The sequence below is a fragment of the Apiospora marii genome, assembly GCF_038362585.1.
Source record: "Apiospora marii strain CBS 49790 chromosome Unknown utg000009l_segment0_segment0, whole genome shotgun sequence".
Taxonomy (NCBI): Eukaryota; Fungi; Ascomycota; class Sordariomycetes; order Amphisphaeriales; family Apiosporaceae; genus Apiospora; species Apiospora marii.
In genome coordinates this window covers 1,854,267-1,867,576 of record NW_027117381.1, presented here as the reverse complement: position 1 = coordinate 1,867,576, position 13,310 = coordinate 1,854,267, and the positions used below count along the sequence as shown (strand labels likewise).

At 52.4% G+C, this 13,310-nt stretch overlaps 7 protein-coding genes across 7 annotated transcripts; 4 read left to right on the top strand and 3 right to left on the bottom strand.

Annotated features, from left to right (window-relative positions):
- Positions 1–711: 711 nt before the first annotated feature.
- PG985_012133 (uncharacterized protein) lies at positions 712–2,028 on the top strand (the record flags this gene model as incomplete). The annotated part of the gene is made up of 2 exons (XM_066831900.1): positions 712–1,167; positions 1,225–2,028. 2 exons carry the CDS (start codon positions 712–714, stop codon positions 2,026–2,028), a joined length of 1,260 nt encoding a protein of 419 aa, XP_066679950.1.
- Positions 2,029–2,750: 722 nt separating this feature from the next.
- PG985_012132 (uncharacterized protein) lies at positions 2,751–3,489 on the bottom strand (the record flags this gene model as incomplete). Its single annotated transcript, XM_066831899.1, has 2 exons — positions 2,751–3,175; positions 3,297–3,489. 2 exons carry the CDS (start codon positions 3,487–3,489, stop codon positions 2,751–2,753), a joined length of 618 nt encoding a protein of 205 aa, XP_066679949.1.
- A 913-nt stretch (positions 3,490–4,402) lies between these two features.
- Positions 4,403–4,909, top strand: PG985_012131 (DNA-directed RNA polymerase III subunit RPC10; the record flags this gene model as incomplete). The annotated part of the gene is made up of 2 exons (XM_066831898.1): positions 4,403–4,412; positions 4,506–4,909. 2 exons carry the CDS (start codon positions 4,403–4,405, stop codon positions 4,907–4,909), a joined length of 414 nt encoding a protein of 137 aa, XP_066679948.1.
- A 517-nt stretch (positions 4,910–5,426) lies between these two features.
- On the bottom strand, positions 5,427–5,944 carry PG985_012130 (mediator of RNA polymerase II transcription subunit 31; the record flags this gene model as incomplete). Its single annotated transcript, XM_066831897.1, has 2 exons — positions 5,427–5,699; positions 5,831–5,944. The coding sequence occupies 2 exons, from the start codon at positions 5,942–5,944 to the stop codon at positions 5,427–5,429; spliced, it is 387 nt and encodes a 128-aa protein (XP_066679947.1).
- A 1,563-nt stretch (positions 5,945–7,507) lies between these two features.
- On the bottom strand, positions 7,508–7,720 carry PG985_012129 (uncharacterized protein; the record flags this gene model as incomplete). The annotated part of the gene is made up of 1 exon (XM_066831896.1): positions 7,508–7,720. One exon carries the CDS (start codon positions 7,718–7,720, stop codon positions 7,508–7,510), a length of 213 nt encoding a protein of 70 aa, XP_066679946.1.
- Positions 7,721–8,351: 631 nt separating this feature from the next.
- On the top strand, positions 8,352–9,274 carry PG985_012128 (uncharacterized protein; the record flags this gene model as incomplete). The annotated part of the gene is made up of 2 exons (XM_066831895.1): positions 8,352–8,869; positions 9,022–9,274. The coding sequence occupies 2 exons, from the start codon at positions 8,352–8,354 to the stop codon at positions 9,272–9,274; spliced, it is 771 nt and encodes a 256-aa protein (XP_066679945.1).
- A 3,105-nt stretch (positions 9,275–12,379) lies between these two features.
- Positions 12,380–12,739, top strand: PG985_012127 (uncharacterized protein; the record flags this gene model as incomplete). The annotated part of the gene is made up of 1 exon (XM_066831894.1): positions 12,380–12,739. The coding sequence occupies one exon, from the start codon at positions 12,380–12,382 to the stop codon at positions 12,737–12,739; it is 360 nt and encodes a 119-aa protein (XP_066679944.1).
- Positions 12,740–13,310: the final 571 nt, after the last annotated feature.

Sequence of the window (13,310 nt, the reverse complement as noted above, 5' to 3'; positions counted from 1 at the left end):
GTTCCTGGCCAGATCATTGGGAATCACAACATTGATGTTCTGGGAAGCAATGCTCTTGTTGCGAAGAGCGTTGAGACCAGCGATGGTCACCATCGCCGACTTCTTCTCACTCTGACTTTCGATATAACCTCAAACCCTTAGTCCTACCGCCAACCGCTACGATCCATCTTTTTTGGCGCTCTCTCCCTCCGATACAGCGGGTTCCCAGGTTTCGATGCTTGCAGGTCTAGACAGGGATCCATTACTTGGATGGTAGATCTGGGGTCCGGATTGACAACGAACGCGCGCTAAACCTGACATCTCGCTTTCGCTCTACGTCATTCGCTGTGCGACTTCGAAGCTGGTTTTTGAAACAGACGTACTGATTGGCTCAGGGGTATTCTCATTGGCGCCGTTGAACATGCCATAATCTGGATACATGTATGCAGCGCCCTGATTTGGACAGACGACGAAGCATACTCCTGAAAGCAGGGCCTTTGCCAAATTGTCTTAGTCTTGGCGAACCTTCAAGAACCCTAATCACCGCTCCTCCTCGCTGAGCCTGTAACATGCTCTCTTGCTCAAACAGCGAACCTCAATCGATATTATATACCTTTCGCCCTTGGAGCTGCAGACCACGCAGTCTGCCGCGCTACCCACCTTGACTCTTCAGGATACCTTTTTCTTTTCTTTTCCTGGTTGCTCGACCTTGGAACTGCGGCGCATCGCAGCATGATGGAAACAAAACCGCAAAAAGTCAGCTCTCGAGGCCTCATGTCGAACTATAAAGCCGTGGTAGCTACTGCACTGCTACTCGGGTCCCAAATTCCCGGTACGGAAGCAAAAGTATACCCCAGTAACCATGAGTCGTACAAGTTCAACTATCTCAACAACCGTATGCGGCACCTCAAGCCGAAAAGCAACCTATCCAAACGCGACAGACCGATATCTCTGAAAGTTACAAACAGCTGCCCAGATACTCTGTGGCCAGGTATCGCGACCCAGTTCGGAGATCCTCCCGAGTCCAGCGGCTTCGCGCTTGGTCCTGGTAAAACGAGGAATCTGACCGTAAGCTCCGACTGGCAAGGTCGGGTCTGGGGTAGAACAAACTGTACCATTGGCGATGACAGTGCGACTGCAACCTGCATGACGGGTGATTGTTTCGGAAAGCTGGAGTGTGCCTATAGTGTAAGTTGCAATATGTCCTCCGAATGCAGTGCGACAAACGCTAACATGAAGTGTCAGGGGGCTCCTCCAGCTACTCTTGCCGAATTCAACCTGGCTGGCGGTGAGACGCGGAAGCAGACGTTCTATGACATCTCGCTAGTCGACGGGTACAATCTCCCTTTGGGAATCGTCTACCACCCTGCGCCAAACACGACAAACTTCCCGCCAAACTTGCTTAATGCAGCATGTATAGCCACCGCAGGCTACTTGAGGGATCCCGTTAGAACGGGGACCTTCTATACGAACTCGAGCTTCCCCACGCCGTACGACGACATACAGACCAACCAGGCGGTGTCTAAGTGGTGCCCCTGGGACCTGCAAGCCTTCCTCCCGGAGAAGCCCGGGGACGGAGTGTACCCCTACCCCGACGACAACGTGCAGCGTCCCGGTTTCGACCCGTGCAAGAGCGCCTGCGCTGCCACGAACTCGCCCAGCGACTGCTGCACCGGCAAGTACGACGACCCGAGCGTCTGCAAGCCGAGCCTATACTCGGGGCGGGCCAAGGCTATGTGCCCGGACGCGTACAGCTTCGCCTTCGACGACACGACCTCGACCTTCATCGTGCCCAGCGGCGGCGGCTGGGAGGTCGTCTTCTGCCCCGAGGGCCGCAGCACCAACATCCTTGCCACCTTTGGCCGCCAGCTCTCGGCGATTGCGTCGGGCTCGCTCTCGGTGGAGGAGATGGAGGCCACGACTATGAACGAGACCTTTATCGACGAACAGCCCGAGGGTTCTTCCGATTCGTCTGCTGCTTCAGGGTTGCAAGGCCCGATCATCTTCGTCTGTGTTATCGCGGCGACTGCGGCGTTCTTGATGTACTAAGGGAGGGGGTAATAACGACTCCGACTTAGCACGGGTGTCCACGATGAATGAAAGGATACGACGCAAAACATTGACTTTTTTAAGGGATATGGCGTTGGTGGGAATATACTATAGCGAGAGTTACGGGACTGGTAATGACCAAGGCACCTGCATTGCAGCGAGCGAGCAGGCCAGCGTACATACATACACCTTGTTGGATGCGACGAACCCCTAGAGACCGAATACTTGATACCCTCGAACATACAGCTTAGCATTGCATATACTAAACATTAGACTTCTGTGTACCAACACCGCAGTATGTTACCGTGAAACCTTATCCTCTCAAATGTTGTCGTCTGCTCGCTGTGGCTATGTTGGGAATCACTGGAATTTGCTGTAGTATCTGACCAACTCATTCGTCGATTTCTCGAGGATCGCAAATTTCCAAGTGGCTGGCATGCAACTTTAACGGTTCAATAATGTGTTGCGTGCGCTGTGTCTCTCTCGTCTATATGTGGCGTCAATCATCAACTTCCGTCCGGTCCCAGTCCTTTCCGACCAATGCAAGTCTCTACCAAGTAAACGCCATCCCCTTTTCCTGAATCGAAAAGGGGGGTTCAGGAACGGGGAAGACGGCTCTGGCTCATGTCCCTGAACTCCGAAACAACAAATGCCGACCGGCTTACTGCCTAATCAAGTAAGCACATATATCCCTCCTTTTTCTTTGTGGGTTTCCCTTTCGTCTACCGCCGGGCGGCTCTCCTCCTCTCCCATTCTGCGCGCTCCTCGTCGTCGCTGCCGCTGAACTCGGCGTCATCATCGTCCTCGTCATCCTGGGGCAGCACGTCGTTGGAGGGCTTGACGTCGCTGGCGGACACGAAGTCGCTCTGGTTGAGGTTGGCGTACTCGCTGTCCTGGATGATCTGGCGGAGCTCCTTGTTGGTGGGGTCGACGAGCTGGATGGCCGTGAGCTTGGCCTTGTTCTTGACGCGCGGGTCCGAGCCGGCCTCGAGCATCATCTTGACCAGGGCGTTGCCGTACTCGCGCTGCGCGGCCGGCTCGCTGTTGATCCAGCGGATCACGCTGTGCAGCGGGGTGTCGCCCTCGATGCGGTTGACGGGGTCGCACTCGAAGTTGGGCTGGTCGAGCAGCATGTCAATCACTTCCCCTATGTGGCGATAGCAGTCATCATGTTAGTCTGAACCTGTCGCGGTAGATAGAAGGTTGTGTGTATGTGACGTGGGGGTGGTGTGAAAAGTAGCGGTGACAAGACGACGCAAAAAACGTACAGTTTCCTTGCAGGGCGGCTTCGTGGTATAAATGGTTGCCCAATACGCTCTTGGTGTTGTTCATGAGGTCCGAGATCTCGTCCTCCGACTTGCAGTTCTCGATGATCTCTTGCAGCAGCTCAGCGTTGTTGCGCCGGCACGCCTCGACGAGCTGCTCTTGGACGGAGGCGCCGTCGTACTGATCGTCCGCCATGTTTTTTTCTTTTCTTGGCTGGTGCAGGTGGTTTGCGTCTTTTGGAAGTAGAACTGACGGAAAAACGGGGGTAAGAGAATGTATGGACTGAAGTCGCAGATGCAAGTAAGTAAGGGCGGGTGTGGTTTGCCTAAGTGTTCGGGGGTTCGGTCTGAAACGAATAGGAGCTCAGTTCGCTAGGACGCAGGCTACCTGGAAATTGATTTTGGGCTCTACGGCTAGACCGCCGTCACTTGCATTTGGGGGAGGATTAAAACAACACACAAGCGCCCGCCTTTGTTGCCTGTGCTCCGCCTTCTCCGTGGGTAATGTTCAAAGAGAGGAGTCTGGGCCTGTTTTCTACAACAATGATGCACGCTGGGTCCCGAGTTGGCGCCTACGCATTGCACGCACTTGCTTGCATTCACTGATTAGGTACCTGGAACAGGTCTGGCGCAACGGTTGGGCTGGTTGGCAGCCATCCAATCCCATCGTCAATGTCAGCGCGACAACTTGACATGTGCTATTTTCGATTTCTACGTGCAACCATCGATGGATCTCCTTTCTCCTAGTACGTAAGCGCGGGGCTTAGATTGGAGGGGTATGTAGGTACAGCAGGTTAGGGGAGGTCGCTGGAGGAAGGGGTTGATCAGCGTTATGTGCAGCAAGGACCCCTAGCGGTGCAATAGTTTCAGCGGTCTCCGGCGGGATGAGCTGCATGTCCAAAGCTCCACTAAAACTTTCAGAACTTCGGCGACAAGCCCATGGGCAACCTTGAATAAAAGTCCATGGAGCCGATTTGAAGTCTTCTTTTCTTGTCGCAAAGAGCCACAACCAGCTGCTATACTATTTCCGGTGTCGATACGGCCTGGGAACGCCAGAGAATAGCTTTGTATTTGCCCATCAGCTTCAGTCTCCTCACCAATTCAGCAAAATGTTGCTATGTGAGTCTTCTCTCCCGTCTGCAATACTCGCGATTGCATCCCACCTAGCATGTGTGCCTCCAAACTGACTCATTTTTTGCGATAAACAACCAGTCTGCCCCCACTGCTCCAACATCCTGACGGTGTCGCTGTCTCCGGATACCGGCCGCAACCGCCTCGAGTGCCGAACATGCCCCTACCAGCACCAAATCACGACGCCCATGTTTTCGCGACGCGAGTTTGAGCGCAAGGAGCGCGAGGACGTCTTCGGCGGACCGGGCGAGTGGGACAATGCCGACAAGACGTCGGTGCAATGTCCCAAGGAGGGCTGCAACGGCAACCAGGCCGCCTACTTCCAAGTCCAGATTCGCTCTGCCGATGAGCCCATGACGAGCTTCTACAAGGTACGTCACTACTATATTTTCCTCTTTGCGTTGAGGAATGGGTCGAAGATGGACACAGAGCTGACAGAATGGATACAGTGCATGACATGCGGTGGTCGATGGAGAGAAAACTAGAGGAATAATGTTCATGGATGGCCCCTCTGATCACCTGAAATATCGGTACAGCAACATGACTTTGGACGAGGATGGCACCACATAGCGCTGGCGTTGGAATGGTTTTGGAGGTGTTTTCTATTGTTTGCATTTGCATAGACAGCGGCGCATGCTTGGTGAAAGATGTTCTATATACATCAAGACTGTCTCGATAGTCTTAATACCCAATAGCAGCATTCAACTCAAAGCACCCGTTCTTCTGTAAAGGACCTGATCCATGGTCTCGTCCAGCGGCTAGTACTTTGTGATTATGCACTGGTTTGCAGATCCGTAAGTCGGTGTTCGGCCACCCTTTGGGCTTTTCGCAATGGTAAATATCGATAAGAACCCCATCGGCCGTGTTGCAGCTTTGCCAAAATGACCCATGCTCAGATGGAGGGCATGGGCACTTCTTGCACCGCAACTAGCATGCTGCTATGTACTTGTGATCGACCGTCGGTTTCGTATGCTTGTCTCTAGGGTATATCTCTACTCTTCTTCACTCTTCTTTCAACCAGTCGAGGCTGCCCTGTATATCGCCGTCGGCCAGGACCTGCACGAGATCCGGGCTGATGATGTCCTCTCGGAACTTCTCCTGCTGCAGGAGCTCCAGGTGCTTGAGCGTCGGGCCTGGGTAGGTCAGGAACTTGAGGTACGGCGGTTTGTTCCAGTATTGGAGGTAGTCGAGGTACGCGACGAACGTGGGCTCCGAGAGCAGCTTCTGGGAGGCGAGATGGTTGAGGTAGAACGGGTTGGCTAGGGATTGGACGAACTGTCGAGGACAACCAAAGTTCATGTCAGTATCAATTGTCTCTCAAATTGTTTCCGACTTGCAGCTTCCAGTAGATAGAAGAAGTAGGGGGCATTGTCTTTTGAAAAGGGAAAAGGGAGGTTCGCGCGTACCTCGAGTTCGATCTCGAATCGCGAGTAACCGCCGTACTTGGGCTCGTCTTCGGCCGGTGGGTTTGGCGGGGATTGCGACATGTTGACGTCTTGCGGCGAGCCCGTGGTCGCCATGACTGTAGGGCAAGTGTGCGCGACAAGTTCGATTTCCGTATCGCACGGGTCGCGTCGGTTGAATGTTAAGAACGCTTCGCGCCTGCTGGAGAATATGAGGTTGACGACGACTGACTGACTAGCCTGCGAAGTCGTCTGGTAGGAATGTCGCAATTGTATGCATTAGGTAGGAGGCTAGCTCCAAGTCCCTTGACGATCCTTGCTCTTTACCCGATGGTGGGGGCCCAGCGCCTCCACTGAAAGAGGACTCCACTACGGCATCCGGTCCGGGGATACACTCACTACTACTACATGCCCTCCTAGAATCCATATCTGATGAGACTCGGTTCTTGAATTGAGTGCTATGCTATCACTTTCCAACACTGGCCTTACATATCTATTATCTTTCTACTCCATACAGCTCGGCAACCTTTGAAGACCCCAAAGGCCTGATCTGTTTTAATTGCAGAAAGCGCATTATCTTGGGGTTGTGATCCCAGGCCTCCTGGCCATTCCTTCCTCGTGGAATATCTCCAATGCTGCAGTGTTTGTAAGAATCTCGCCATACCAGTCTTCGTGGTAAAAAGTACTGTAAGCTTTTTGATAGGAGCTTGTCACTTTCTTGAGGACAGCAGTTCTGCTCACAGTCATGGCTATGCAGTTGCTATCATCGTCACCCAAACCGCCGGCTAGCTAGCCTGGCGACGATGCCAGGGACAGGATCTGCTGGTCATCCTTCTTGGACAGTAGGGACTTTCGTCGGTCCAGGGATTCGAGGATCCGCAGACAAATACACGACATGCATCAGGTGCGCCGGGAAGGCCCCGATCAGGTTGCATCGACGAGCCTGGGAAAAGATGGCTTGGGGGTGGGGGGAGCTCCCCAGGGTTGCGCCGTGCATGTTGCTCCGTGAGGACTCTGTTTCTGTGAGCCGCGCATGAGATGATGGCAGATACGGCGTATGTGCCAGTCTGGTTGGAATGGCTCCTCGCATATTGGGCTTGCGGACCGAGGCGGTACTCCTCCTACACGTTGATAATCCTCGGAGTGGGAAACAAGACACAACATACATTTGGCGAAGAGGCAGAAAATTGAACGGAATCAGCAAGAGCAAATGCCAAAAAAGATGCACAAAAAAGAAAGAAAAAAAATACAAGTGGGAGCTTGTCGTGGATCATGCTCACACCTCCCGCCAGGAGATGTCCTCGCATGCAGGTAGAACCCAGAAGGGAAGCCTACATATGTCGGAATTACTGTGAAGGTAGAACCCAGAAGTGTATCTGAGAAGCCTGCCACGACCGCACTCGAACCCATGCTGGTAAGCCGCAGAGAACGGCTCCAACCACACCGGGCATGATCGACTGTTTTACCACTCGACCACTTGTTACGAAAAACAGCTTCAATTTGGCTACTTAGGTATCCCCTCCTCCCCTCTGAACAATGATTGTCCCCCACCAGTCCAAAAGAAAGGCTTACCTACCTCCGGGCAGCTGGCCTCCAGGCAGACCTAAGCATCTACCTTCAGCAGGAACAAGTCACATTCGTCCTCACTCTCGCTCAATGATCTAGGTACTAGGTATCTTCCTAGTTCCTGTCAAGTATGCGGAATTCCATAACATCGTCGTGGTCCGCGAAGTTCTTGGTAAGCTTCTTGACGCCCATTGCACCGAAGCCGGCGGTGCTGCCGAAGAAGACGGCGATGAAAGCCGGGAGTGGGTCAGCACCGCATCGGATGCCCGGGCTTTCGCATGAGCCAACGTTGGCTGAGGGAATCCATGGTCCTGTTGGATCACGCATCGACTTATGATGAGCGGTAATTACTAAAGACACCGATCAGAAGCTTTTCTGGATATGAAATGAGCATTGTAGCCTACATGCATGTTCGTACTCACCTCCTTCAGTGTAGCTCATGTAGATGGGATGTTGCCATTCTAATGCCGCCAGAGCAACCTAAATCACGCCACAATAACTATTAACAGTTGCTACTCCAATATCATTGTCGTCATCATTTTCCTCCTGCCAGATCTAGCGAGGCAGTTATCAAGATGTCGTCAATCCAGGAGTTTTGGACACCGTTACACAACGACTGGGCTCCTATCAGTATTTTCGGTATCTTGCGGCTTGGGCCGGGTAATGAAACCCAAGTATTATAACTGTACCAATATCCATCCATGTCTTTACTTGAAAGAACACAAAGTTGGACTGAAGAAAACATAGCATGGGTGCAATGGCTTCAAGGTCTAAGTCGGGGATGCTGACGATTTACCCCACCTACCCCGAATATGGAACATGACTCTACATTACCGGCCTCGGCATTGGTCACAACAAAGCTCGCCGCGAAAAGACCATCATCCGTCATTCTCGCACAATTCCAGGAACCATACGAGCCAAACACTTGTACATGTTTGTTTCCAGATAAAAGAACATCATGGGCGTCTTCTACGAAACCATCCCCGACTCGATGATCCCGTGGATCCGGGCGCAGAAGATGTTCTGGGTCGCCACGGCGCCGCTCTCGGCCCGGGGCCACGTGAACGTCTCGCCCAAGGGCGGCGAGTGCTTCGGCGTCCCGGACAAGCACACCTTCTGGTACCACGACTTGACGGGCTCCGGCAACGAGACCATCAGCCACCTGTACGAGAATGGGCGCGTGACCATCATGTTCCACGCCTTCGAGGGCCCGCCGCGCATCCTGCGCCTCTACGGCACCGGCTCCGTCCTCGAGAGCGGCACGCCGGCCTTCGACGCCTTCGTCGCCGACCACAAGATCGAGACCGTCTTCGGCAGCCGCAGCATCATCCGCGTCGACGTCCACCAGGCCGCCTCCTCGTGCGGCTTCTCGGTGCCCTTCTACGACTTCAAGGAGTTCCGGCCCACCCTGCTCGAGCACTTTGAGCGCAGGGGGGCCAAGTACGCCGCTGGGAACGAAAAGGAGAGCATGCCCAGGTAGGCTAAGCAAATCATATCGCTCGGGCTTGTCGCCTTATTATTGTCTTTCTTTTCCTTTCTTCAATTCGGCGAAACAATCAACTTTCCGCCTTGTTTACCCAAAGTTACTTGCCGTGCCACTTCACTGACTCGTATGGCTACTTACTTAGATACTGGGCATTTAAGAACGCATGGAGTATAGATAACATCCCGGGCATGAAGATCGGCCTCAAAACAGCGGCCGAAGAAGGCATTGCACCTATGAAGAAAATGGTCGGGCTGTCGCCGCCCAAGGGCTCCCAGGAGGCGTCTGCCCAAGGGTTTACCCTTGTACAGTTGATATTTGCCATGCTATTCAGTGCTTCACTCTCTGCTGTCTTGGTATTATTCGCTGACGACTTGTTGCCCGGGTCGCTCCTCTGAGAATATCAAACTCGGTGGATGTGTCGTCAGAGCAGAGGCCAGAGCGCTACTGTCCGTGATATACCCCCCCTGAGTGTAATAGCATTGCTTTTATATGCTTTTCTGGTTGCCTTGCGAGGCTTACTCGCCAGTTGTCTAAGTGAAATGCCGGCAAAAGAAACATCGTCCGTGTTAGGTACGCATTAGGCTTGTTTCGTGGCACATATATAGATTGAAGGGCGGTGGAAGATGCATAGGAAGATGCATAGGAAGATGCATAGGAGGCGTTCATCGGTGAATACTGCGAGCCCCAAATCCCAGTCCAATGAATGAAACACTCTCTCGAACTCCTGATGTTATTTGGGTAGCAGCATGTATATTGAGGACTCTCCGCGCCCAATGCAGAATTCCTCTTCCCATTAAACAGAGCTCCTCCTACCGTAATGATGACGTTGCGCACTTGCATCTCCCCTGTCGTTGAAGAATTTGGGATCTAAGGTAGGTTCATTGGGTCTCACTGCCTCTCGCATACTACTTATCAAAGCAGGGCGTTGATAGGACGTTTCCGTATACCATATCTACTTTATAAAAACAAGCATGGGAGCACCCAATATTTATTATGCTTTTCTCATGGTATTGAAGGGAGGCTGAGGCGCACAGGGACCACCGAGACTCCGCCCCCAGTCAAAATATGAGCCATCATAAAATGAGGCAGACAGCTCGTTCATGGATGGCAATGGCGACCCCTCTCCGACAAGGGGCCTTGGATGTCTCAGGCCGACTCCCGATTCGCCCGCGGCATGCCCAACGCATTACCGGGCTGCCGGTGAGCCTCACGATGCATACATCGGCACGATCCCGTCACTAGCTACGGGACCCAACATTCACCGTGTCTATGTTTAGTTTGTGCGTACTGAACCTCTAACATCATATCATTGATTCCGCAGATAGTAAATCATACACTGCCACCGCAATTATGTGCTGTAACCTCCTCCAGCCGTGTGACCGGGCGCCTTATGAGGAATGCCATGCATGCCCGATGCCCCAGTCCTGGTTGCCGGTTCCTTAGGTCGTGCTCCCACATTGAGACGGCGTACGTTCCAATCAAATATACCTGAACTTGATACAGATTCAATTGCTGCCTTCTGATATTGAACAGTGGCCTTGTATTGTGCTAGGATGCAAGCTGCCCTGCAAGTTCACATCAACGGCTAGCCATCTACCACCGTGTCGGATATGGGCATAGCATGTAGCTACTACCACTGGGCATGGTCCAACTGTCAATCAACCTTTGTCCCTCTGTTGACGTGGATTGATAGAAGTGGCCCAATCAGGTTGATTTGCGAAATCACTGAACCACGTCCGGAGGCACACAAATTGACGATGTGCTGGCTTTGGGTTTCTAAATGGGTAGACATGCAGATATGGTCAGCTTCATAGCCGTAGATTTTGGGCATCTTTTGGGCATCGTTTTAATATCATGATATTTACCTACGGATATGCGAGCGAACCGAGTCCCGAAAATAAGCGACCTGTAGAGGCCCTGAAGAGTCTCCGGCAATCGCATGATGTTTAAAGACCTATCCACGAAGAGAGAGCCTGAAAGATGCAGCCTGATCCATGAAGTGGCTCGTGATCAATGATATGCATCAACATCGCCCCACGGGTCGTGACGTTGTATATGCTTGGGGCCGCCCAGACGGGAAGCTTGGGCAGCTGGGCCATGGGCCTTGCCAATAACCAAACGGCAGGTCGTCTGCCTCACGCTGCCTTTAATCAACTCGTCCATCTTCCCGGTAACACTTGCACTATGTATACAGTATTGACTGACCAACATCAATAACCGCCACTCCCCATGCCGCTCAAAACCACCACGTGTCAATTGCTGCAGCCCGGGAGGCAGGGAGTTGCCTGTGTTCAAGCATGCAATGGTCTTCCAACCATGCACAAGCACTGACTGAAAACAATCTTGCTATAGGCCACACTGTCTATGAGTAATCATGGCTGAATGGCTATTGGTAGGGAGCTGAAGAAAGCGTGTATTGTGTGATGAAAACGATACGATACACCGTTAGTGAAGCACGTATTGACAGAACTGTGTGGCCAGCCACCTACATCAAGCTTCGTGAATGGCTCCGTCTACAGCCCACATTATTGTTCGCCTGCGCAGATATTGAGTGGTGTAGCAGCACTGGATGCGGTGTTCGTTGGTTGATTGATGAAACTTGGCAGGTTGTTCTGGCACATCCAGCAACGTAGTTGATTGGGTACCAGTTTTCCGCAAGCCCCTTTTCTCTCGACGGGCGGATATCAGGGCATCTGAACCAAAATTTGATCCGAATAAACTAGCTGTATCACAGTGTAGCCTTGTTAGCTAGGGAATAGATTCACATGTTGAGTTGCCCTAATCTCGGAAGAGATTATCGAGAAAGCTGTGCAAGGATACCCGACCGAAGATACAACCAGCTGTAAGACCACCGAGGCCCGGTGACTCAAGACTGCCTAGAGAGTCGCCCCAAGGGCAACTCAGGTATAACATATCGTCGCTCATGCCTTGTATGGAGTCATAATGTCCACCTGGCCAGGGCGACTTGTTAGTCACAGAGTCCTACCGCGGAAGAACCTGCTAGAAAGTACAGTCATCATTATCAAAGTTATTTGCCGCCAAGCAAGGAATGGAAATCCAGGATCGGGTGTTGAACCAACCTGCCAGGCAGCCAGGGCGCAAAGTGTACTTCACGATGCTGGTCTCTGAGATCTCTCGACGAACAGTCATATCCCCTGTAGTAGCTTAGGCAAGCTAAGGTTGCCTTCCTCTTACCGAGGACCTCGCCCTCGCATCAGGACCAATATGATGCTAGTGTTCATAAGGCGCAGCCCGCATCTTCGCCTTCGTAAGCTCGTCAATACCGAGCATCATCCTATCAGGTACGCAGGGCCTCCTCAACTATCGTAGGGCACGATGCCGATGTTCTTTACCGCTTTCCCATTCGCCGTCTTACGTAGCCGATTCCTGTGATGCTTGTGTTTGCTACCCCTTGTCAACAGGGGCCGGAGTTAGTGCCAAGCTGGCAACCCGTAGTATGCACAGCGATAATCCGAAGATCGGTCCCTAAGTCCGCTGACATGAACTATTGGCCTGGTCATCAGCGGACAGGTCCTTCACCGCCGTCCACTGGCGATGAATCAACCAAGTCTGTGCGAGCTGGTGGGAGTGCCACGGCTGATGCGGGCCGATTGCGAAAGAAGCGGAAGCTGACCTCTGCCTTTACTGGCATACCGCCTCTCGTTGTGATTGACATGTGCTTGACCAGAACTACCTGCCATTGCCAGGTGATTGGTAGTTGCCCTTTGCATTGCACCACTGCCAGCGCCGGTGGCAAGACTGGAAGAGGCGAAAATGAGTCGTACGCTCATGATGCCATCTCCAATCGCTCCGATTTTCGCGAAAAGGGATCGAAGGAAGTTCGATCATGTCTCAAATAGGGGGGTGGCAAGTTATATCAACTCTGCCATTCATGAGGAAGGTTGAAGTATGCGTGGCGCGAATATGTGTGGCTGAGCTATGCGGCTTCTTTCGGCAAGACCGAGGGTTGCCTCCAGCATTTGCTGTTTGGCCACCGTCATTAATATCGCGTCTCAGCTTTCGCAAAGGCAGTTATGACAAGACTCAGCTGTATCGTATCCGGTGACTTGAAGATGGTCCTGGAATTTCCGAGAAGCTTAGGTAAGAAGCTCTGCCACTTCTCCAATCACCAAAGTCGACATGGACCTTCATATAACCCCATTCAGTCGAAACCACCATACACACTCTCTGCCTCTTCTTTGCAAAGTGTGTAGACTATATCGGGCGAGTAATAAACAGTGGGACATACATGTAGTATATAGATCCAGATATGTCAAGAAACGTCCAGCCTAGCTGATACACATCCTGCATATGCGGCTTACCAACATATTTCTGTTAGGTAAGCATCAGAAAGGGCACACGTGCAGCCAAGATGGTGCTACGCTCCTCAGGCGGCTTACATGTGTCCATCAGCTTATTAAATTCATGAGC